At 36.1% G+C, this 25,603-nt stretch overlaps 1 protein-coding gene across 2 annotated transcripts in view; it reads right to left on the bottom strand.

Annotated features, from left to right (window-relative positions):
• SLTM (SAFB like transcription modulator) overlaps window positions 1-25,186 on the bottom strand; it is a 43,962-nt gene extending 18,776 nt beyond the window's left edge. For both annotated transcript variants that reach the window (XM_061431152.1, XM_061431153.1), the window contains exons 1-6: window positions 24,913-25,186; window positions 23,862-23,949; window positions 12,934-12,998; window positions 9,862-10,059; window positions 8,898-8,945; window positions 966-993 (exon numbers count right to left, since the gene is read on the bottom strand). In XM_061431152.1, the coding sequence (XP_061287136.1) occupies window positions 966-993; window positions 8,898-8,945; window positions 9,862-10,059; window positions 12,934-12,998; window positions 23,862-23,949; window positions 24,913-25,074 (589 nt within the window). In that variant the 5' untranslated portion in view covers window positions 25,075-25,186. The remainder of the gene's footprint in view (window positions 1-965; window positions 994-8,897; window positions 8,946-9,861; window positions 10,060-12,933; window positions 12,999-23,861; window positions 23,950-24,912) is intronic.
• Window positions 25,187-25,603: the final 417 nt, after the last annotated feature.

Here is a 25,603-nt window from a genome sequence, read left to right as displayed (position 1 = left end):
TTCAAATTATCTTGGGATTTAACCCTTGTGACCTTCAGAACTCCCATGGTGACGTCTTGAAAGGTCACAGTCTGAGGATACAATCAGTCTTCAAAGTATTCAGGGCCTCATCTTTTTCACTCTTCTTATTCTTGTGTAGTCCGAAAACTGCTACAAGAGGCTCCAAAGATGGCCTGCTCCATAATGTTTAAGAAAGTGGTCATTTCCAGGCTTCATCCTGTCCAGTCAGTCCTGCAATTACCATTTTCAAAGATGTCTTGCATTCACCCAAAAGTGAAAGGCCTCGAGCATCTGAGATTTTCAGTCGGTAGCTTTACTTCATTCATTGCTTCTAGGTTTTTTATTCTGCCTGTTCCATGTCCTTTCTAGTCCAAAGTAGGAGGATCCTTGGACGTCCTTCCAAGAACTCTTCTATAACCTCAGACCAACCACGTATATTGCTACTGATGTCCCTGTAATTGTATTGGATAAGATAGGTCTCCAGAACTACTGAAACTGTCAGGAGACTGTACAAAACTTCTCCAAGCAGCAAACAAAAAGTCAGTCTCCTGGTCACCCAACAATTTTAGGACTAGTTACAAAATTAATTATCCATTCCATACTAGGATTACCGGTAAGCACGTATGAGTTACTGCAGTGCCAGTCTTAAGGATATAATCAACTTACCGTATGCTAGAAGTTGGTTTTAAAAATAAAACTTAAATTAGGTTAAACAAAAAATGGCATTGTCCACCACAGTAACTGATATGTACCATTAAGTTAGAACATGTCTTCAAAGTGTTAAAAGAAAATTAAACCAATTAAAAAATAAAATCAAGGTGCTAACTTAATTCACTAAATTGATAAATTTGAAAATAAACTCATTTCAAAAATAAGATTTTGAATAAGGAATGCTTTATTTTCACATAGTTTACTGTTTTTCTAAATGTCACCAATTTTTAAACTCTACTTAGCATCAAACATACCTTTCTCATTTTCTTCTTCCTCAGCATCCTGAAAGTCAAAGAATAATCAAATGTAAAATGAATTCATTTAAAACTGGATTTCAGTAATAGTACAAGATCTATCAAGTTAAATTGTAGAGTAATATTAATTAGAGACACCTACTACTAACAAACACAAGATATTCCAATCAGAACCAAAACACAAAGAAATGTAGCATATGTCTAGTATACATGACTTAGACAAGAAAACAGGCAAATATATCAATAGTTATATCAACAATAAACTGGAATATTTAGTTTCACTACTCAAAACTGGTTTCAATTACCCAAATCTTACTCATATTAAAAAGCTGCTAGGAATTCCCTGCCAGACTGGGGTTCAATCTCAGGTCTGGGAACCAAGATTCCACAAGCCACGAGGCATGGCCAAAAAAAAAAAAAAGAGAGAGAGACAGATACAAAAAGCCACCAATAAAAAGCCTGCCCTGATAATTTCACATGACTCCTTTCGAACGCACTTTTAGGACATACTATTCAAAATGTACCAGAAAATATAACATGAAGACATACTTTTTCAAGGGATGAAATGCATATTAATAAACAAAGAACATTCCCAATTTAGGCATCTCAGAAGTAAGAAGAATGACAAGAGTAGTTTCAAATTCTTCATTCCTTTCTATCTGTTAAAAATGAATTCATACACTGTCTCATACACACTGGTGGTCAGCCAATTTAAAAACGGTATTTGCGCTGCAGGTAATCAAAACAAGTTAATAATTTTATTAAATGACTGATTTTAATTTTTAAATATGTGCTATTTTAATTTTTATACATGTGACATCATATAATCTAAAATTAAGCACATAATGGCTTGAAAACAGGAATATCACAAAGAGGAAAATATTTACACCAAGCAAAATACTGCAAAAATAACTGAAATTATAACAAGATAGAAACATTTCCCAAAATTAAAGATCATAACAAATATGCATAAAATTAAGGTATGTTTTAACTTACAACTTTTAAAATAAAAGCTGAGTATAAGTAGATCATATTTAGTCAAGGTGGTGTGAAGCTACCAAATGCAAAGCCTTACAGTAGTGATTCTCAAACTTTGATTTTGTATCTGAATCTCCTGAGTGACTGCTAAAACAGACTGCTGAGCACCAACCCCACAGTTTCTGATTCAAGACTGGAGTAGAGCCTGGAAATTTGCATCTCTACAAGTTTTAGTGATGCTGATGCTTTTGGTCCAGAGACTATAAATTAAGAACTGTGCCTGAGAGTGACAGCCTAGCAGTGAAATTAGACTTAAGGCAAAATTTAACTGCAAACAAAATTTTAAATTTTAAATACATATATCTCCTAACACAATTTTAGGTTCATGTAAGTCCACATTTCTTAAAAATAACAACTATTTTATCATATGCTCAGTTACATTTGGATAACAAATATATTTCTAAGAAATCATTTAAAATAATTTTTCAACTTCAAGTTGACATATACGTGCCCCATTTAGGAAAAGACCAATTGTTTCACAAACTAAAGTAATAAGAAGGAAACTGAAAACCCTGAAACAACTAAGCCACAGGCTTAGTACAAAAGCAGATGACTAACTGGTAGCACTGTGACTCCCATTATATACGTCCATTATACTGTGCTCTAATAATCTCCTAATTGTTATACTGGAATTTAGTTTTAATCATTATATTTCTATTGTGCAACATTTGCAAAGTAAAGAAAAATGATTTGACAGGGTGGACTGGCAAGCAGTGGCAGGAAAGAAAGGATGAGTTATGCTGGAATTACTGAGAAAATCTTCTTCTCCCAAATTCTCTTTTAGTTTAATAATTTATCTTAAAGGGATAAATAAACTGGAATATCTTCACTTTTACTTAAAAGAAGAACAAAAGAACTTAAAGAATGCAACTTGCTTCTTCTTTATCTACTTGTAATTCAACAGCACACCACTTCTAAGTTATTTTTTAGAGACTCAGTATTGATAAGATTCAAGGAAAAAAAGAAATAGTCAAAGTATTTGCTATTTTAAAAAACAAAATGTTTTTAAATACTGTGATGTAAAAAACAAAATATTTCTGTTGTACTTTCTGCCAAGTAGAAAGTTATTTCTAGCTGCTAAAACCATCAGTAAGGTTTGCCTTACTTTTGTTGGTTTCTAGATATCTATCCTAATCACTCAACAGGTCTTCTGAAGGGTTTCCTAAGTTTAGTTTCTAAACGAATGGTAATGCTAGCCTTATTATATTCATTTAAATGCCCCAAGGAAAAGAATCTGAGCCAATTTCTAGAAAACAAACTGATTACAATGGGGGTGGAGCGCAGAAACAACTAGGGTTAGTAGAAAAGATGAGCTACTTTAACTCTACTAAAAGAGTTAGTAGAAATATGCACATCCATATTTGCATTATATTTCTATGTGCAATAAACATAGAACTACTAAGGTTAAATCATTTCTTGCAATAAAAAAACAAACCAAGAAATGCAAAAAAGATACTGTGAAAATTTCCCTGAATATGCACAGACATGATATGTGCCTTATTTCAAAATAATTTTCCTCCACTGAAAACAAGTTTTCTCAGAATGAGGAATATGGTAAATAAGTAACCACCATGAAAAAGCATGCTTTTAATTAACTACTTTTTTAGTTTATCTTGAAAAAACATAATATTTCACATATCAAAATGAAGCAAACGCTTTATAATGTTCATGTTGTTTATCTTTGTAATCGGATCTACAACCCTTAAATGCCAAAAATCATACAGGGGCGTATAGCTCAGAGGTAGAGCATTTGAATGCAAAAATCATACAGAAAGCTTCTCTATTTTTATTTCATTCTAGGAGCAGCAAAAACTTATGATAGAGACAAATCTAGGACTTACTTTTCAGTTAACAAAGTGTTAACTTTCTACCCATTCTAGTACCTTTCCCAAAGGTTAATCTTGTGATACATGTATACACAAGTGCTAAGTAAGAAGACGTCTTCTGGAAGGCCTCCTTTCCCTTGACTTGTACATAAACACTGTATTCAGTCTCACTAATAGGTCAAAATAACCCTAAACCACCAATTGCCTATCACCTACCTGGACATATGCTAAAGACCATGAGAAATAAGAAGTACTAGCACATAATAAGTACTTAATAAATATTTGTTGAATGAGTTTACTGAATAAATGTACTGTAAGACACTGCTGTTTTTAAGTGGAGGGACTTAACTAACTGCTCATTTTATGTAGGCAGAGGGTTTAACTGCAGCACTGTGTTAAGTACAATGGAATTCAGAAAACATTTACTAGTGCGGAGTTACTTGTGAAAAGAATACAGACTAGGCACCAAGATACGTAGGTATTTATTCTATCTTTACCACTAAAACAGTTTTACTCTGTGATATTGTGATCTTCCTGGGTCAAGAAGATCCCCTGGAGAAGGAAACGGCAACCCACTCCAGTATTCTCGTCTGGGAAATCCCATGGACAGAGGAGCCTGGCGAGCTACAGACCAAGAGGTTGCAAACAGTCGGACACTGAGCGACTAAACAACAACACTGTCATCTACCTAGGTGAACTTCACCTATAAATTAGAGATAACATATGACCTAAATAGGATATACAGGATTATATAAGACAGTGGGTGTAAAAAGTTCTCTGTAAACAGTAAAACACTATGTAAGAGAAAGCTTTATGGAAGAGACAGATAAATCTGGCTTTGAGAGTTATACGACTTCATATGGCAGAAAAGGGAAGGTACTTCAAGCTGATGAAGCATTGGGGCAAAGGCAAATAGAAAAAATAATACATGATGTACTCATAGAAGATTGACAAGACTGAAACTAGAGGAAATTTTTAAGAATTAAAGCATTACCAAATATAAACATTCTGGAGAAAAATTTCCAAACAATTCTAAATAACTGATATCTCTAAGCTAGTAAAATAATACTACAAGTAATCACTAATTACACATGTACTATGTGAAGGATATAAGATTGCTCTTCACATCAACCTAGCAGGTAAGACTTACAATGTTCATTTTACAGACATGGAAATGGACTAAGAGAAAACACTTTGAAGTCACAATATTTTAAGTAACTAACAGAAGTAGAATGTAAACCAAATTCTACCTGGTTAAAAGCTAAAGCTCTAAGCTTCAAGTCAAAGCCTGAAGACTGGCTTTAAATAAATAGATACCTATATAAATGCACCTGCCTATTTATATTTTTAAAGACAAGGAATAAAACAATTAATCCTGAATTTAAAAAAATTCACCAATAAGGGGATGGGTAAAGGGGACTTTTTTGAATGTATACTTTCTTAGATTTGACTTTGGAATCATGTAAATATTTTTAAAAATTATAAAACTAAAATATCTATTTTGAAATAATTATAGATTCACAAGAAGTTACAGATTAAAATTAAAAAAAAAAAAAACTATATTGAACCTGAATGTGTATTAGTTGATGGTCATATAGAAAACTAATCTAAAACACACTGATTTGTTCATTCCTAGAGGGTATATCCTTATAAGAAAGATAACTTGAGTGGGAAAAAACGTTATTTTCAGAAATCACACTGGTGATGGAGTTGGTATTATCATCCTAGGACTATTGTACATATACTGTGAGATAAAGGAAATAATTAACTTAGAAGTATCCCTTATGAATTCAAAATCTATTTTATCTTAAAAGCAAAAAACCAACAAAAACAAATAAAAAACACATTCTCTAGCACACCGTACATTGAAAAGGCCTAGAAAACACAAACAACCCAGAGGCAATGAACACCCCACTCCTACCATCAAGATTATTGTCTCAAAATACCATTTACCACTAAAAGGAAGAAGTGGCTAATTACAGGTCTGGAGCAGGAAATAGAAATCTGAACCAGACAGCAAGGAAGTAAAGACTACTTGGATCACGTTGAAAGGATTAAAGAGACAACCTGAAGAGATTCTCAGATAGGACAATCTGAGCATTAATAAGGATAATAACTACAATGGATTGAAATACACTAAAAATATTTAAATCCATGAGTTCAAAATGAAACAGAGGGGCAAAAAGAAAAAAAAAATCAGTCACTATCAGACTGATAGTGAAAATTTGTAAATAAAGGAAAAATAATCAAACATATATCCTGGCTTTTCTTTGTAAATGATAACACAAGGTAACCAAATAACAGATGAGAAGCTTTTTCCCAAGAAACATTCCAGCTAACAAATAAAGAAAATAAAAGAATATCACCACTTTGATTAATTAAATCAGTGCAGTACAGATCATCAATGACTGGTAACATCAGCAAAAAGATACAGTCAGACATTATACGTATCCAAACAGAAGAATACAACACTACCTATGAATTAGTTGTATCTCTTGGGGGGATGGGGATGGGGTGTCAGAATCAGATAGCAAACCTCAGGATCCTATAAACAACAATTTAAAGGAAATACACTAAACAGTTTAGAGGAACATGTTGACTAAATTTACAGGAACATAATCAGCAAAATACAGACGTTGCAAGCTCTGTGAATGACAGGGGGTGTCAAACTATGCGAGATGCTCTTTCTGCAGCTATTTTTATTGAAATACCATGTCCGTTCATTTACCTAATGCCTGTAGCTGCTTGCACACTCAGTGGCAGGGCTGAATAGCTGTAACAAGGCGCTCAGTCGTGTCTGACTCTTTGCGACCCCATGGACTGTATGTAGCCTAACCAGGTTCTTCCATCCATGGGATTTTCCAGGTAAGAATACTGGAGTAGGTTGCCATTTCCTTCTCCAGGAGATCTTCCCAACCCAGGGATTGAACCCAAGTCTCCCGCATTGTAGGCAGATGCTTTACCACCTGAGCCACCAGGGAAGATCCCAGGCCCACACAGCTAACATATTTTCTACCTAGCCTTTAATGAAAAACTTTGCCACCTCTTGCTGTATATGATAAACAATTTGATTTCTTTAACAAATAAAGTGGGGGGGGGGAGATGAACAGAAAACCTATAGATTGAAAGAGGCCTAAAAGACATTTCAATCAATCACAGTATCTCTATCTTATTTGCATCAAATAAACAGATTCAAATAAAGCTTTCTTTAAAAAAAAAAAAAAACAAAAAAAAAAAAAAACAACTTAGGACAACTGAGTATTTGAAGATATTTTTAAAAAATCACATATTACGAATAATAATGTAAAAAATAGAAGAGTTCTCTTTCAGAGATATACACTGAATTTTTAAGGCAAAATATGTCTGGAATTTGTTTCAAAATAGTGCAGAAAAGGAAAAGTGAATGGAGGTACAGATGAAACAATCCTGCCCGTGAACTGCTGAAGCAGAAGCTGTATGACGGGTATACTCTGTGCAGTATTCCTTGACATGCACAATAAGACAACACACTCATGAGTCATGCTCAGAAGCATCAGCATCATGATGGAATGGAGATACATTCATATATATTTCTACATATTCCACCATACATCATTAAGGAAGAGGGAAAAAGGTCATTTTACTTCTCTGAAGATGTAACCTTCTCTGAAGATGTAACCTCTCTGACACAATAAGCAAAACCTGCCTTTTGATAAGAAGTAAATAAGGGTTCTTTCACTCTCATGATGGAATAGGAGAGCAAGGCCAAATCTAGCCCATAAAAATTTGCAAAAATTAAAAAAAGGCACTCATTCCTTAAGATACTTCTGTTAGATTTTTATAATACATGCATAATCTATTATGAGAATGGGGACACTCAGATGTAACCCTTCACACACTCCAACTTGTGCAATGGAAGGAGAGGCCCTTGATGAAAATTTAAAAACTTTTTACCAATGAATATGAGAGTTCAACTCTACCTTTTTGCAAATTCAGTTCATATTTAGAAAAGGTACTCCTCCAATTTTGGAGTTAATCTTCCTCATCTATATTTTATCATTCAAAAATGAACATACCTGAGGATAGTATGGGGGGAAGTCTACAGACTTTCACAGTCCTAACATTTCCTTCCTGAATATTCCCAACTACCAAAAACATTTCCGCCAGAAATGCAATTTCTCCCATTACAATGAACACAGAGAACCAATATACAGCCTCACCAGCATTCCAAATGTAAGAGAGCTGGGATAAAGAAGGAGTGACCAGAGGTAATCAGCTAAGCAGGCTATGAATATACACCACATTATATATACCCTTGCAGCAAATATTACAGTGAGGAAATAGCACACCTGATCACTATTTTTCCTAAATCTAGTAAACAGAGGGAATGGGAACCCCTATCTCTATTTGAAAGTATACTATTTAAAGAGGGTACATGAACAAGGTATTCTTGAGTACACAAATGGGAAAAAGATAAAGGTTAATTTTTAATACAGAAATTGAGCTATAAATGTCTGTTTATAGCATCTGTACATCATGCTTTAAAATGTACACTATGCACATCACATAGATCAAAAACAAAACCTAATGCACAATAGAAGTCATTTTCTACACATACACACACATACCCACATGTATACACATATCCCAAGTAAATTACTTAAACAGATTTTTATCATTTTTATACTATATTTATCATAGGGGTGTTCAATTAACAAAATTTTAAAGCTTTAATAGGATATTAGTACTTTTAAATGATTTATTTCATACCAAAGTGACCAAAAAAAAAAAAAAAAACAAGAAGTGTGAAGGTTTCCCAAAAAACTGATAACTAGACTTCTGTTTTAGAAAAAGGATAGACTGTTTTTATTTTGAAAATGGTAGGAACCTTATTTTAATAACTTCCAATTATCTCCACAGCAAGAGAAATTTCAGCCACCAATTTAAAGTATTTTGTATATACCATGTAACTCAGTATTATATTTAAGGCAATGTTATGAATTAAATAATTATGAAGTCAAAATGAGATTCCTTTTCCAAGCCCTTCCACCCAACAATATCAAATTTATAGGACTAAACGTAAACTTACTTGGGCTGTTAGAAAGGTATCATCTTCACCTTCTTGAGCTTCAATTTCCTAAGTAAAAGGGTATACAATAGCTTTGCTTTACAAAATATCTGGGTAACATGAGAATGCTTTTATGCTACACCCGATTATCACTTGCCTCATGTTCTGTGCAGTGTCTATGGATACCACGGGTATTAAGCCAATGCTTAATAATTCAGACTATATTTTTATGCCAACATAAAAGCTTAGTCACATTGATAGAAGAATTAGAAACCAAAAAGAATTAGAAACAAGTCTTTCATGAGCCCTTCATTTACTAAGCGAGGTAGAACATAGTGTTCTAAGCATGAATACTGACCCCCTATTCCACTGATTTTCTTAAGATGTACTAACATGCTTCAAAGCAGGACAAATGGTCTCTTTCATTCAAAGAGAGATTTAAAAATTATACCTTTAAAGCTTTTAAGTTAAACTTTCATAAGTAATTTCCCCACCTTTGATAATAACCAAATAAATGCAAATTAATGTTTTACATCTACTAAAGTAGGAAAAAAAAACTTACTATCTGGTAATGTTGGCAAGGTTAGTGTTAAATTGGTACACTCTTTCATAGTGGGATAGTAAACAACTTAAAACTTAAATATCCCAAATTAAAAGAGTAGCTTTTAAAAGACACCCAGAAAACAGTCTAGTAAATTATGATGTAATGTATGAATTTTGAAGTAATTATATATTATGTGAAAATATATAGACTAAATAGCAATTTATAGCATGATAACTACTAGGTAGAAACATATACATATGTGGAAAATAATAACCAAAAATTGAAAGGTCATCTTAGATTGCAGGATTCTGAGTGATTTATAAGTAACTTTAAAAATATATTTTTTCAAAGTTCTGTGACTTCCACATTGAACTAGAAAAATACTTTTTTTATTATTTAGTACTTAAACTGTATCACGTTTTAAAAAAACTGGCTAAAGACCTGACTTTCGATGTCCTCTTTTTCTATATCTTCTACTGCTTCTGCCTCTATTAATTCATGAGCTGTCTTGTTCTCTTCTTCAGAAAGTAACTCCTTGGAATGCACATTTTCTTCTTCATTTTCACCAAATTCTTCAGAGTCCTTCAGTTCGTCATTTCCATCTTGTTCATGTGCCTCTTGATTCTCCAATTCACAGTCCTTTTAATGGTAAGAAAATTTGATACAATTCGAGGCAAAGTACTGTGGGCTATTCACCAAACCTTTTTGGTAATTTACATCTCTAAATGCTTTCACTTCTATCATATTTTGACATTACTCTCAGAGTCAAAGTTCAATAATTTTATATTACATACTAACTGTGCCTTTAAAAACAGAGGGGGGTCTAATACCAAGGTCATTAAACTATGCATCTGAGTTCCCAAATCACTTACACTGAAATACATATACGGCTAATTGGATTGCTCTCAAGTTCCAGTTATAATATTTACCAAGTCACATCCTATGAGCTTTCCTATAAGACATGGCTTCAAAGAAATGACTTCTTCTTTCTACACGCCAGTTTGGCTTACCTTCAAAGACTGTAGACATCTTATATATGATAATATAAACTTTATTTCTAATTTATAATAAGGAATCCCAACTGTTACACCAATGTCTGTTCTTACAAATATGCAAATAACTAATCAGTTTTGAAATCTACCAGCATGCCACAAAGCCAATTAAACAGGGAACATAGATTGGGATTCTCTCTGTGAGGGAAAGAATATCTGTTTGCCTCTCAAAGTTTATGGATATAAGGGTACCTCAGTAGAAATAAAGAAAAGCAGCTATCAGCCTAGTTCCCTCTCTCATTAACTGCAGACAAAGGGTTGAAAGCAATGGACATTCTTCCTCCTTTCCTACTCTTATGGTGAGATTTAAAGGAGTTAAACAACAGATTTAAAGGTTTCTGGGTTAAAGGGGGACAAGTGTAGTGTATAACTATTAATTATTCATAGATGAACTGCAATGAGGGACTAGAAATTTCTGGGAAGGTAGGCACAGAGAAGAAACATGACTGTGTGGAAGGTGCAGTGCTTGGGGAGCAGGTCATCTCTGGGACAGCAGGTTTAACCAACTTATCTGCCTATGAGTGGGGGAAAACTGGGAACTGAAAATGGAGTCAGTGGTTGGTTATATGATGCCAGAAGAATTGGTGCAGAATAAAAAAACAAAACAAGGGAAGTCACTGAGGGAATTTCATCTACTTTGAAGTGACAATTTTGACTATTCTCACTTACAAGTAGAAGTAATTTCTACAGTATTCACATATCTAAGCAATAGGTGATATTTACCCACCATCACTGTATAAATTCCAAAATTCCAACTCTGAGAAAGTATATCCACTTTGTTTCTATCATATTTATCACACATGAGGATACCTCCAAAGGGAAGAAGAAATATAAAAAAGTAACGATACATTTAAATAGAATTTTGTAAAAGTTCTTTTGTTCTTTTAGACATTATGACCAGGTTAATTTAATAATTACACAAAGGCATCCTTTGTGGTACATATATGACAGCAATATTACATCTCCTTGTAACATTTTATGGAGAAGGCAATGGCACCCCACTCCAGTACGCTTGCCTGGAAAATCCCATGGATGGAGAAGCCTGGTGGGCTGTAGTCCATGGGGTCGCGAAGAGTCGGACACGACTGAGCGACTTCACTTTCACTTTTCACTTTCATGCATTGGAGAAGGAAATGGCAACCCACTCCAGTGTTCTTGCCTGGAGAACCCCAGGGACGGGGGAGCCTAGTAGGCTGCCGTCTATGGGGTCACACAGAGTTGAACGTGACTGAAGTGACTTAGCAGCAGCAGTACATTTTAAATGACTGAAACATTTTTGTGCACTGAAGAGTGGAAAGGAAGTTAGAAATTTGAAAACTAAAAGGGTTTTTACTAAGTCACAATGTTTTTCCAGCTTATGGATAGTTTTGGCTTAATCATACACTCACGAGTGAAGACAACTTGAGAAAATGAGAGCAAAGGAGTAAACCTAATGGAAGATATACCACAAGGATAACAGAAAACAAAGACTGAACAGTCCTTAAAGGCTCAAAAAAAGCCGGTTATAGGCATGCAATCACCCATTTTAATGATCCCTGAGCACATATTTCCTGAATTACCTGACTTCAGGGCTAACTTCTCAACCAAACATCTCTTTCTCTCTGTGCCTGCCGTCAAAGTGCAAGATACAAACAGTGAGGTACATGGTGCCTATGTAGCCTGTGTGTGCGGAGGGTAGAGAGTTAGATGGTAGGAAATGGGTGAGTGAAGGGACATGAGCTGACTTCATGGTGGACCACACAGACATCTGACATGTTATGGCAATATGACCTAACTGTACATAGAAAACAGAATACATGGGGTGTAAATGTATGTAATTTAAAAGAACTATGCTCATTAAATAATTCCTGCAAATGCCACACTACTTAAGACCTAATGATCAGTCAATAGGAGATCACATTTCATTAAAATGAAAACAACAACAATAAAAACTATGATTATAAGCAACAGTATATAGAACTGCCACAACCTCAATTAAAATTACATACTCTGTTCTCCTAGTTGGACATTCTTAAAATAAAATATATTCTTTTTAAACCAATAAAGACCTGGTTTATTTATCTTTAACGGGCAAAACACATTTCTTAATCTGATCTTCACTAAGTAGCAATACATCAGCAACCTTCTCCATTTTAAAGACTACATTAATCTGATTTCTGTATATTATTTATACAAAAGCTAAATGTGATGGGCAGTACCCTGTCCAGGAACTAAGGTATAAATTGTCCTGTACCTGTTCCTCTGGCCCCTATGTCTCCCCGAACAAACATTCTTTGCTTTGCTCATTTAACTGAAGTTATTTATTATATTTCTCAACTTAGTAAGACTGACAATATTATTTGTCTCTATACCTATTTACCAACATATTTCAGTGTCTATCGTTAAAGCAAAATGCATGAATTCATCATGCAAAATACTAGGCTCAAAACCGACATCTTAACCTGTGTAATTAACACTTTACCTTGACAAAAGCATCATCTTCCACAGAAGCATCTCCACTCAACTCATCTGCTTCCTGTTTTTTACCTGCGAAAGAAGGAAAATGGGCTAACAACCAATATTTTATTACTTTAAGAGCAAAAAACATTCAGGCAAGTTTACCCCGAGGTATCACTCTCCACTCCCAAAATCATCTGACAAAGCAAATGCCAACTGCTTATAAACCACCTGGCCATAGCTGTCCCAAACCAAAAAAAAAAAGCTTTATGAACAATGTCATGCTGTTGCGTTTCACTAAAATAAACTGTGCAAATAATTAATCCTACATATGAACCCATCATCTTCACTGACTTGACATATGAGATCCATTTTTCTTTACACCAAATTCTCTACCTTCAATTCTCCCAGAAGCAGCATCACCTTTCAACAGTACTCTACTAACTATACATAACCAGACATCTGATAGCTAAATTCAAGACTCATATCCCCCATAAAGCCTTCCTAAGTTGTTCTTGTCAACAAGCTTTATCTAAAATACAATTCTCACACTTGACACCTCACAACCCATGACCAGCTGACGGCATACTGCCTTGTTCTGTCGGGTACCTCTTGCTCATCATTTAAAGAAATACCTGCAGTACAGTGACTGCTTTTATGTTTATTTTGTGTTTCTCCAAAGGCCTAAATATTAAGTAGTGCTTTAACATGATGACTGATTTAAGGCAAGTAGAAATTACTTCAGACCAAAAACTGTTAACAGCTTCCAGACAGACTACAGGCCTCCCTGACCCAACCCTCAATTTCAAAATTTTGAAAATTGGTGGTTGGAATTTTTTTAATGTTTTACACACACACACACACACACACACACACATTTTCCACAGATCCAAGGCTAAAAGTGCCTCACACACACAGGTTTTCCACAGATCCAAGGCTAAACGTGCCCCCCTCACATACACACACACACACACAAATTTTCCACAGATCCAAGGCTAAAAGTTTGTGTTTTCAAGCAAGTCCATAAAAATCTACTTAGATAACCCATAATGTATCAGAAATGCTATTTTTAAAAAATCACAGCTGTTAAAATTTTACTACTAAGGTTTTAAAAATTTATTTATTTTGAGATGTTAATGGATGTCTTCTCCTGAAGCCAACTAATCAACCTTTCCTTGGCCTAAAACAGGAACTGCCACATACCTATCTCAAGCTTCCATGACCCCAGAGGAGAGAGTTTGGCTGTGAGGTAACTGTAAAAAAAAAGTTAGGTTAACCCCCTTTCCCATGTCTCTTCACCAGCTCCTATCTGCCATCTAATCCCAATTGGAAACCCTTTCCATGAATGAGAGATAAAAAGGGAACGAGATACTGGTTCTTCCAGGTATGTGAAGATGAAGAGTAAAGAGTTTTCTTTTATCCAGTGAGGTAAAAGAGGTCTTCATATCCCTGAGGGCTTGTGTGAAACAAAAAAGAAACAAAATGTGGAACTTAGTGGCATTTGTATTTTAGAGAAAACACAAATTAGAAGCTACTACAAGGGCAATGAGGGAAATGTTCCTTCCTTAAAAAATAAAACAGTATCAGGTGAGAAAGAGCTTAGTAAACTGTTCTATCACAGATCACAGAAAAAGCAAGAGAATTCCAGAAAAACATCTATTTCTGCTTCACTGAAGCCTTTGCTAAAGCCTTTGACTTTGTGGATCACAACAAACTGTGGAAAATTCTTAAAGAGATGGGAATATCAGACCACCTTACCTGCCTCCTGAGAAACCTGTATGCAGGTCAAGAAGCAACAGTTAGAACCGGACATGGAACAACAGTCTGGTTCCAAATTGGGAAAGAAGTACGTCAAGGCTATATATTGTCACCCTGCTTATTTAACTTACATTCAGAGTACATCATGCGAAATGCTGGGCTGGATAAAGCACAAGCTGGAATCAAGACTGCAGAGAGAAACATCAATAACCTCAGATATGCAGATGACACCACCCTTATGGCAGAAAGTGAAGAAGGATTAAAGAGCCTCTTGATGAAAGTGAAAGAGGAGAGTGAAAAAATTGGCTTAAAACTCAACATTCAGAAAACGAAGATCATGGCATCCGGTCCCATCACTTCATGGCAAATAGATGAGGAAACAATGGAAACAGTGACAGACTTTATTTTCTTGGGCTCCAAAGTCACTGCAGATGGTGACTGTAGTCATGAAATTAAAAGACACTTGCTTCTTGGGAAAAAAGCTATGACAAACCTAGACAGCATATTAAAAAGCAGAGACATTACTTTGCCGACAAAGGTCTGTATAGTCAAAGCTGTGGTTTTTCTACTAGACATATATGGATGTGAGAGTTGGACCATAAAGAAGGCTGAGTGTCAAAGAATTGATGCTTTTGAACTGTGGTGTTGGAGAAGACTCTTGAGAGTTCCTTGGACTGCAAGGAGATCAAACCAATCAATCCTAAAAGAAATCAGCCCTGAATATTCATTGGAAGGAGTGGTGTTGAAGCTGAAACTCCAGTACTTGGCCACCTGATGCGAAGAGCCAACTCATTAGCAAAGACCCTGATGTTGGGAAAGATTGAAGGCAGGAGGAGAAGGGGACAGGAGAAAATGAGATGCCTGGATGGCATCACTGATTAGATGGACACAAGTTTGAGCAACTCTGGGAGTCTGTGATGGACAGGGAAGTCTGGCATGCTGCAGTCCATGGAGTTGCAAAGAGTTGGACACGACTGAGGACTGAACTGAACTGAACTGATGCTAGGAAAGATTGAAGGCAGGAGAAGAAGAGGATGACAAAGGATGAGATGGTTGGCTGGCATCACCGACTCAATGCACATGAGTTTGAGCACGTTCCAGGAGATGGACAGGGAAGCCTGACATGCTGCAGCCCATGGGGTTGCAAAGAGTCGGAAGCAAATGAGTGACTGAACAACCACCACCACAATATAAAACCTTAAAGCTCTGAGAAGAAATAAGCTTTTTAAAGCTACAGGATTCCACCACCCACCCCCAACACCCACATCACCAAATAACCTATAGAGCAGAGCTTTTGAGTGATATTCCTTCAGATCATTTGCAAATACTATTTACTCTTTATAAATATAAAATGCATTTGTATTTTATAATTTGCAAAGCACTTTAAAAAAGTTCAGGTGGTTTTTTTCTAGCATCCCACAGTACATAGGGCAAGTAATCACAACTTTACAAAAGAGAAAATGAACCAAGGTTACACAGCCTGCCCAAGGCTAGTAAATGGCACTGTCAGACTGAGAAGCCAAGGCTTCTTCATTTCCAGGACTAAAATTCTTTCCACTTCATCTTACTATGACCTACTTAAAAGACATTATTTTAGTAAGAAGTGGTTAACTCAATTTATAGATACCATCTTTGAAATGGAAGCCCTCAGCATAATGACAAGCTACATATACTATGCACACTCCATGGCGAGTTTCAGTTTCCTTAATTTACTTAAAGGAAAACCAAATTACACTACATCAACAAAAACAACAGATGCAGTCACTACTGCTGCTCAAGCAGCTTCCACAGTGCAGGCACTAGGATACACGCTTCAGATATATCAATGCATGTACTTTATCCTCTTAACTAGCCCCCTTCTACAAAACACTGAAAAGTTAATCAGATTACAAAGCTAGTAAGGGCAGTGCTTCAGTTTAAACCCAGGTCTACTCCGCTCCTCAAAAACGACAAAAGCTTAGCTACAATGTGCCAGCAGTTAAAAATGTCATCTCTTTTAGCATGAACAGAGGCTCCACAAGCCACATCTGTAAAATTTTAAAATGAGAGAGTCACAGAGATTATGTAACTTGTCCCATGACAAACAGGCAGCAAGAGACAGAGATACAGAGAAAGGTCCAAATTGCTATCCTTTATTGTTTTTAACAATTGTATCACATGAAAGCACTGGACACAATGTGTCATCAGCTTATAAACATAAAAACTAAAAGGACAAGATTTTTCAAACATACATTAATGAAACTAATAATAACCTTAAACTGACATTCTACACACTAATTTTTGACTGCTCTCATAATCTGTAACTGCATTTATTTACACATGTTCAATTAGCAACTATATTGTAATCTCTTCCTTTATAAAAAGTATCATCCTTCCCCCGAACAAAGATAATTCACCTCTCAGACAGCTAAGATGTTCATCATCCAGCCTAGAACCTAGTACAGTGCTACATAATGAGCATTATATAGATCTCGAAAGATGACGGTGTAGTTTCTAAGCTGAACGCTAGCAGTAAACAAAATTCAGACTTTTATTCAGCCTCACTGTGACATGCCAATCAAATCAGCATCATGTACAACCCCATATTGTCAGTAAGGACTGTAAACTTGGAGTTGAATGATACTACAAAGTACATCTATAGATTCCTAACTTTTATGATGTCACAGATAAGAAATAACTCAAAAGTCAAATCCCACTTAATTCAACAAGCACCACCAGCTTAGACACATTTTTGTACAGTCAGTAACCATTTATACCTCATCTCCCATGTAAGCCTGTGCTATGAAATGTCCTATAACAAACTAATAAATGAATCTTTTGTCCTTCAAAGAATCTGGCATGAACCAAAGCAATATGAACTGGTCCAGAGGAAAGCAGCACCACCAGGATGAGGAAGCTAACTCAAAGTGCAATGTAAAAAAAGCCTAATTAATGCTTTGAGGAACAAAACTAAAAAAGAAATTGAGCATAAAGATAGTCTGAGTAGCAAAATAAAAAATGGAAGCAAAATCACTTATCATATCTCAAACTATCATAGTAGTAACATACAGCTATCTTGAAATTACATAAAATACACTGCAATGTTCTTTGCACGATTATAGAGTCAAAAGTAAAAATACACCAAAGGAAGAAGATGTTAAAACACCTCCTTATTTATGCATTGTAAGTTTGTATAGGTCCACAAACCCTTAATGAGACCACTGGGGCCAGACACGTTTTAGAACTGTCAGATTTTCAAAGAGTACAATAGTATATATACCAATTATTAGTTTAAACCTCCCCATGGCTTCTGGAACAGTCTCTCAATTTATCACGGAAATAACACTATAAATAGCTTCATTTTTGCCAAACTTTTCAGAATACTTGTGTTTCAGAATTAAGAATACATATTTCAAGATGAAAATTTGGTTTTCTCCTTATGTTCTTAAAAGGGTTGGTAATTTTCCTCTTCAAGTTCAGAAATACCTCCAAACACAAAAACAAAACAAAAAATCTACTTAGTAAGTAGAGTTTAAAGTAATTTGCCAAAAAACTTTGTGGCTGAGTAACTTCTCCACTAAATATTAACGGAAGTTATGAAACGCACAAAAGGGTCAGTCACAAATTTCTGTTAGAGAAGAGGGAATAAGACTGAGACCAGGCCAAATAGAACAATGTTAACGTTTCCAGCAACAACCTCTCCCCAACTGCACGAAATCTTAAAATAATCATGTACTATTGTCTTGTGCTAACTGTTTGCATATGTGTTTTAGCCTCTCTTGTATTAAAGAAATCAGATTTCTGATTTGCACATTGTGTTAAACATAGCAGTCATCCCATAGGTCATTTTATTATTTTTAAAAAGTCTACCATAAAGGTAATTCATATTCACATAATAAAATAAATCTGAAAAATACCAAATACATATTTTAAAAATCTCTTAACTTTATCATCTAAAGACAACCAAACTGAACATCCACACATACCTGTGAACATTTGCACAAGATTTTCAAAGGCAGCAAAAATGTAACTGAGTTCTTAGTGGATTACTTTTGTATCCTATCAATTAAAAGAAAGTAGTACTGCTTAACTCTCAGCATTTTTGTGCAAATCAAGTAAAGCAATATGGAAGTTTTCTGAAAACTGTATAGAGAATTAATCACATATATATGCAAATTGAGACTAATTGTGTAAGGTATAGAGAACTAACCAACAGGCAGAAAGGGATGAATGAAAATGATGCTAAGTTTCAATGAGGCTAGAGCACCCAGTGGTTCTTTAGCTGCTTGAGAATCACCTGGGGAACTTTTAGAAAATACTGATTCCTGGGCCCCCCAAAGAGTAAACAAAACCAACTCTCTGGGGGCAGGAGCCTTGTATCTGTATTTTTTTAAACTTAAATGACTCTAATGTAGGTCAGATTGAGTGTAACCAAAGAAGTTGGAGTAAGAATATGAGGAAGGTTACTATTTTCAGATTCTCCAGACTAGAGAAAACTTAAATTCTGCCTACCTTCCACAAAACACCTAGAGTAGGTATAAACTTGTATTAGTTCTCAAAAAGGTAAAAAACAAAGAAACAAAAATCCTTAAACATAAACCTCTTACAAGTACATGCACATGTACATATACAGCTTAGATAAATAAAATGTAACTTCTGATAAAGTCAGAGTGGTGGAATTATGGGCAATTTTCACTTTTTTGTACTTTTCTGGATTATCTAGTTTTAAAAATGAAAATATTTCACTTTTATGATCTGGAAAACAATTCTGTTAAGCCATAATACAAACTATTCCAGGATACCAGAACTAGAGGCTAACTGGGACTGTGGAGTTTATGGTGTGAACGGTTAACTCCTAGAATTGCACCACACTGAGGCCCTTTTACTGTCATATGTGAGATCTTAAATAAATCAGTAGATTTCAGCCGTAAACCCTAAGCCATTATTCAACCTCTTCATTAAAGTCATTTCTGATGCCACCAACTGGTAATAATGATTGCTTTTTCCTCTAATTCCTAGACAATTCACACTTCACTTTACATGAGTTCATGAAAGAGAAAGTCAGAATCTTCTGCCCTTGATTCAAAATACCTGGAAGGTGAATGACATGGGAGAAAGACATTTTCTTAAAGTACTAGAAAATTTTACCTATCTCTCCACCAAGATTGTTGATACACACCATATTTGACACGATAAAATAAAAGTAAAAAAAGTACTTGGATAATAAACATAATCCACCATATACAACTGCATAAATCGAATGCTGGTTTTAAGAACAGAGGTAAAACTGCCTGATTTTGTGAAATGAAAATGACATATACAACTTTTGAGGTCAGACAATATTCTAGCAAAAGTTATGAGGCTTTCCAACACAGCAACAACTTGGTAAGGGAGAAAAGGCAGGTGCCCATGATTCGTGTGTTCTAAAAGTAAGTGTATTTCACATATCAGTGTTTAAGGAGAAGCCACTAGTGTTTTTGAGAAAGGCACCTTAAAAAGAAAAATCATATAGAAGATAGTAAAGACTATTAATCTCTGATCCAGTGCTTCCTACAAAGAAATATGCAGTTAAAAGTAAGCACCAAAAGAAATATTTTTCAAAGCAGTTGTTAAGAAAGTCATCATATGACTCTTGGTATTCATTCAACAAATATTTTCTGAGCACCTCTTATGTGCAAAGCAACCTGCTAGGCATTACAGAAACTAATGTAAATAAAAGACTGTCCTTACCCTCACAGAGCTTCTAGCCCAGTAGGTCCCCAAAAAAGGTTTGATACTTTTGGCCTCAGAATGCTTCTCAATGCCACAGTTCTGATTAAAATTTCCTTAACATCCAAACATACTACAGTTAAAAAAAGTTACAGTTTACTTTGATACTATATTAAATTCATTTTATGTGGTTGATTACTATATTCTTATTTGGCATACATATTTTAGAAAGCTTAACAGAGAAAATATGCAATTAATTATACTGATTGTGTATACTGAGTATGGCACTTTACACACATAATCAAGCATTATGTCTGGATAAACCTGTAACCCAAAAATATACTCTATAGTGGGAACAAATCAGATTCTTAAAAACTTAAAGTATTGTGAGTTTCAATTCAGTTAAATACTGACTATATATACTTCTGAATACTGCACTGATTAACTACTTTAAGTAACTTTTGCCAAAGTTTAGGTGACTCTAAAGGTTGAAAATGCAAAAGAATGATATGCTATTTACAAGTGAACCAAAAGAAAGTTTACATCTATAATCTCTAAAAGAGGCTAATGAGGAGTTAGTTCTACCTGTTTAACCGCTTTCTAACACACACCCAAATAATAACCATAAATCTCACCGGTGAAGCTTTCTTCTACATAGCAAAGAGAATGAGAAAAGGTTCAGAAGTGAGAACCAATTAAGCTACAAATTTCACCATACCAACTACAAGCAGATAGATTTTTACAAATATGTTAGTCATAAATATTTGGACTCACTATAACATTATCAACATTTGTTACAAATTTGTGAGTTTGTGCTTATAACAGTATTTTTAAAATATCCCACAAAATACTTAAGAATGCAGATTCCTTTTCCTTTAATCTGTCAAAACACAATCATTTTAACACAAAAAATTTTCTTAAGAAACAGGGCTCTGCACTTGTAAGAGAACAAGCTTAATATTTCACCTAAGAAATGTTACGACCCATCAAGCTTCTCTCGCCTTATCATTCAACACCATTTAACTTTTACTTGCTACATTAAGCCACATCATCATAAAAATTATTTATTTTGTCTAACAAGCTATTAAATGTTTTATCTTGCTCTTCTCTACATGACTGCCTCTAAGTAAACCCTTTCTTTATTCTTTTCCTATTTTATTTTAGTATGCTCAGCTGAAGAAATCTATATTAACTCAGGAACTGTGAGCTTTCCTGTGCCTTTCTTATATATCTATTTTAGTTCAACAGAAAGATTTTTTCTTCTGGCTCCTGGTTACATATAATTATTAAATTTTAGAATTAAGAGACACTTACAGATGGTCTAGTAAATTTTCCACTTTTATAAAAAAGTAGACCCACTGAAAGAAAAGTAGTTTGATCAAGATAAAATTATTTTCAAGACAGATACTAAGTGAAATAAGATGTCGCAAAAAGAACCTTATTTTAGAATAATATTTCATTTTAAAAATCTGTTAATTACTGATATATTTAAAGTTTCCCTATTCAAATTTGATGCCTAAAAGTTATTTCTAAACTTAAAATTTAAAATAATCTTATTTATAAGCATCTTAACTGTAAATTAATTCAAACCAGGTTCTTAGTTTGGGGTTTACATTATATTCTTTGTAATTCATAGGATTTTGAGAACAATGATAAATGGAACTCAAGGAGACAAGAACTATTTATCACACATGTCCCAGAATGAGTCTGATGAAGTACTCAGTTGTAGTCTGCTGCAGACAAATACTTAATATTGCAACTCCTAACTAAATACCATAAGATACCTTAACATCAGGATTATGGAAAAATTAAATTTCAAGTATCCTTATAATCTATACAAGAGGGAAAAATTAACATACTTATTTTATACACATACACATATATACCTATGTACATATGTATACTGAAAAACTTCTTAAAATAGTTTATTGCTGAATTTATTTCTAACGGTAAGATGAAGTTCCTAATGACTGAAAAAGAAAGGGATACACACAGAAATTAAAAGTAGGTGAAAATAAATACATGAGATTTACTTTACATGCTAAGTCATTAATCAGCTTGAATAACTTGGGACCACAGTGAACATACAACATCTATCAAACTACCACAATGTGCTAAATAAATGACATGAATCAAAATCATTATAAGAAATCACTGTAAGAAACAGGGTTAATTCCTGATGTACTTATTCCTGAATTTTTTTATGCTTCCTCATTTTGAAATTGCCTCTGGGTTTGTCAGCAGAGGCTTCTCAACATGCTTCTCTAACCACAGGGAAATGTATCTCTCAAAGTTATATACTGGGCAAGAATTAAGTGAAAGCCACATATCTTCAAGGTAACTCCTGTAAACTCCATTTCCACCAGTCATTCCTTTCCTATCCTGGAAATGCTTCTTAGCCCTTTTTAATTTCCTTTGGCACAAACAGGAGACTCTTGCAAAGGTAAGAAAACGCACATAGAGAGATACCATCAAGATGTCCCTGGTCCTGATACTCATACAGATTGCTTAAGCTCAAACTTGACTATTCCCTTCTTTTCAAAGTTATTCCATTCAACCATTTTACTGTAGCTGCAATCAATCTGGTCTACAGCAGAGAGTAGCAAATCGATCACTTCAAGCAGTAAAGAGTGTTAGGTTTAAAATGCTGCAGCTGCAAGGAAATTGTAGGTAGGTACCAGGATTCAGATACCCACACAATGCCCACCCTCTAACACTGTCCTTATGGGACAAAGCGAGAAATCCATAGTTATTCAAATAAGGATTTCACCAACTAGAACCTTTTAAACATATCTAAGCCCCACTTACATTGTTAAAATGTTAACTTAAACCACCTTTACCTATTCACTAAATCACCATATCCCAGAAATATATTCTGGCCTAGTTTAAAAGTTAGAAAATTGAAATCTTTAATATATCCCTGTAAGTTAAAACTTTTTTTTAAAGCTAATTAGTCATGGATTTTTGGATTCTTTTTCCCCTACATTGTTAGTATGATTGGTGAGGTCTTTTTGAGTTTTACTGAAAATTAGAATGTATAATGGCCTAAATGCAAATTAAGTTCACCAAGACAAACAAAATAGTAAATACAAAGGTTATAAAATTTTAATATACTAGAGAAAACAGCAAGGAGCCAAGGTGAAAGATTTGGTAGGAATTCCATCAATACTCTGCCAATTGTGGGGCAAGGTAGACATGTTTTAAACCATATTTTATTCTTCAGGTCTTCACACTATGAAGGAAGAAATATTATGCAACTTGACTTTGTAATTTATTCGGAAGCAATAAAGAACTGGTCTCACTTTCAGGACAACTTCAGCCAAATCTTAAGGGCTACTAGTCACCCAAAGCCTGGCAACAGTACTTTTCTTCCTTGACCCAACAAGGCAGAGTGCCAGAGGGAAATAGCAAAGAGTAGCACTATATAAACAGGGCAAGTAGCATAAGAGCAGAGGCAAGTTATATAACCAAAATATATTTTAAAATATGTTTATAACTCGTAACAACCTTTGCCTTTGGTTGGTTTCTTGTTTGGAGTATCAGTTGAAACAGTTAATTCAATATTATCTGGATCGCCTCCTTCCTCTTCAATAGCCTACATTAGAAAGAGAAGTTAATATGCTACACAGTCTATCTAAACTTATTTTATAAAAACGAAATGAAAAAAAATTAGCAAACCTCAAGCCTCAAGACATTAGAATTGCCAGTCATTTCATAAACCAACTTCACAAAGGAGCAATTAAACTACACAAGTGAGAGAAACTTTCAGGAGGAAATATCATTAGGTAGAAAAATCACATGGAGCTTTACACTTTACCTAGTCGAGAAAATTAACTATCACATATTATCATACTGAACAAAACTCTAAATATTCTCAATTGCAGAAAAGTTGCTAGCTACGAAAGTAAAGAAAAGGAGCTTCCCTAATGTCTATAATGCAAACTTAGTTCTCCTCTACTGTAATTCCAACGCTCACTCAAACCAAAAAGATAATCAGGGAAGAAAAAGCAAATTACTGTGCTAATGCAAAAACTGAAAACCCAGCGGACAAACCTTTCTCTTACCCACCCATCAAATCCCACTACCAATTCCCCGCTAGTATGGGGAGAAAACGGTTGGGCACAATTAAACGGTAACTTTGCAGAAGTCACCAAAGTAACCAGTCCCTACGAGGCCAAGAAATGCACGCGCTCACCATCGCTAAAGACTGGGGACCGAGTGCCTCCCGGGTCTCCACGATCGCCCTTGGGAGGCCGCGCCGACCGGCCGCAGCCCTCGGCAGCCTGGCGGGGACGTCCCGGGGGAGGCAGAGGCGCGCTCGGCTACGGCGGCCAGTCCCGGGCGGCTCGCGGGCCCCTGGCAGGCCCGGCCCGGCGCGCGGGGGCGGGGGTGCTGCGGGAGGGTCCTCACTCTCCCCGCGCGCGCGCGGGCGACGCCCGGGACCTCCCCACCGCACCGCACCGTGGGCCCCGGAGGCTGAGCGGCCAGGGGCTGCGGCGGTAGTGGGGGCTCTGAGGCGCGGCCTAAGCTCGCCTTCCCGGACCTCGCCGGGCCTCACCTGCTTGAGTCGGGAAACGAGCACGGTCTTGACTCCGGTGATATCCAGGTTCCGCCGTTTCAGCTCGGACTTGAGATCGATGACCCGCAGATCGGTGATCTTTTTACCTTCTGCCTGACCTGAGGCAGCCGAGGCTGCCACAGCACCGGTAGCGGCAGCCATTTTAGAAGAGCGGCGCGCTGCCAAGGCAGCGAGTGAACTGCAGGGCGGCGGCAGCGGCTCCAACTTCGACTCAGGCCTCGCCGGCCGCCGGCGCCGCGCAGCGCTGCGCACAATGAGCCGCAGGCCCCGCCCCCTGTTCGCCACCCCGGCGCAACCTGCAGCCGCCACCAGCACCCGGATGACAGGCGCGCGTGCGCACTAACGGGGTGGATAAGGGAAGGAGCTCGGCGCGCGCCGGGAAGCGGATCGCGGCCACCTGGGCGGTGCGACCCCTTACTAGGACTGGGAGATCGGGCGCGTTCAACCGCACCAACGTCTGCCGTGCCGCCGTTCCTCCGCCGCTTCGTTACACATTTTCTGGCAACGTCTCGAGTCTTGAGCAATAGCAGTGCGCCAGGCACTCTTGTCATAGATAGTTCGCGCGTTACTCAACCCGAACCAAGGGGCGTGTGCTTGCCCTAAACCTTTTCCAGGGGAATACTTTACCGGTTCTGCTGAATAATCGGGAAAATGTGGCCACCGTGCGCAA

The sequence above is a fragment of the Bos javanicus genome, chromosome 10 (genome assembly GCF_032452875.1).
Source record: "Bos javanicus breed banteng chromosome 10, ARS-OSU_banteng_1.0, whole genome shotgun sequence".
In the NCBI taxonomy this organism is placed as follows: Eukaryota; Metazoa; Chordata; class Mammalia; order Artiodactyla; family Bovidae; genus Bos; species Bos javanicus.
This window is presented reverse-complemented; position numbering and strand designations above follow the sequence as displayed.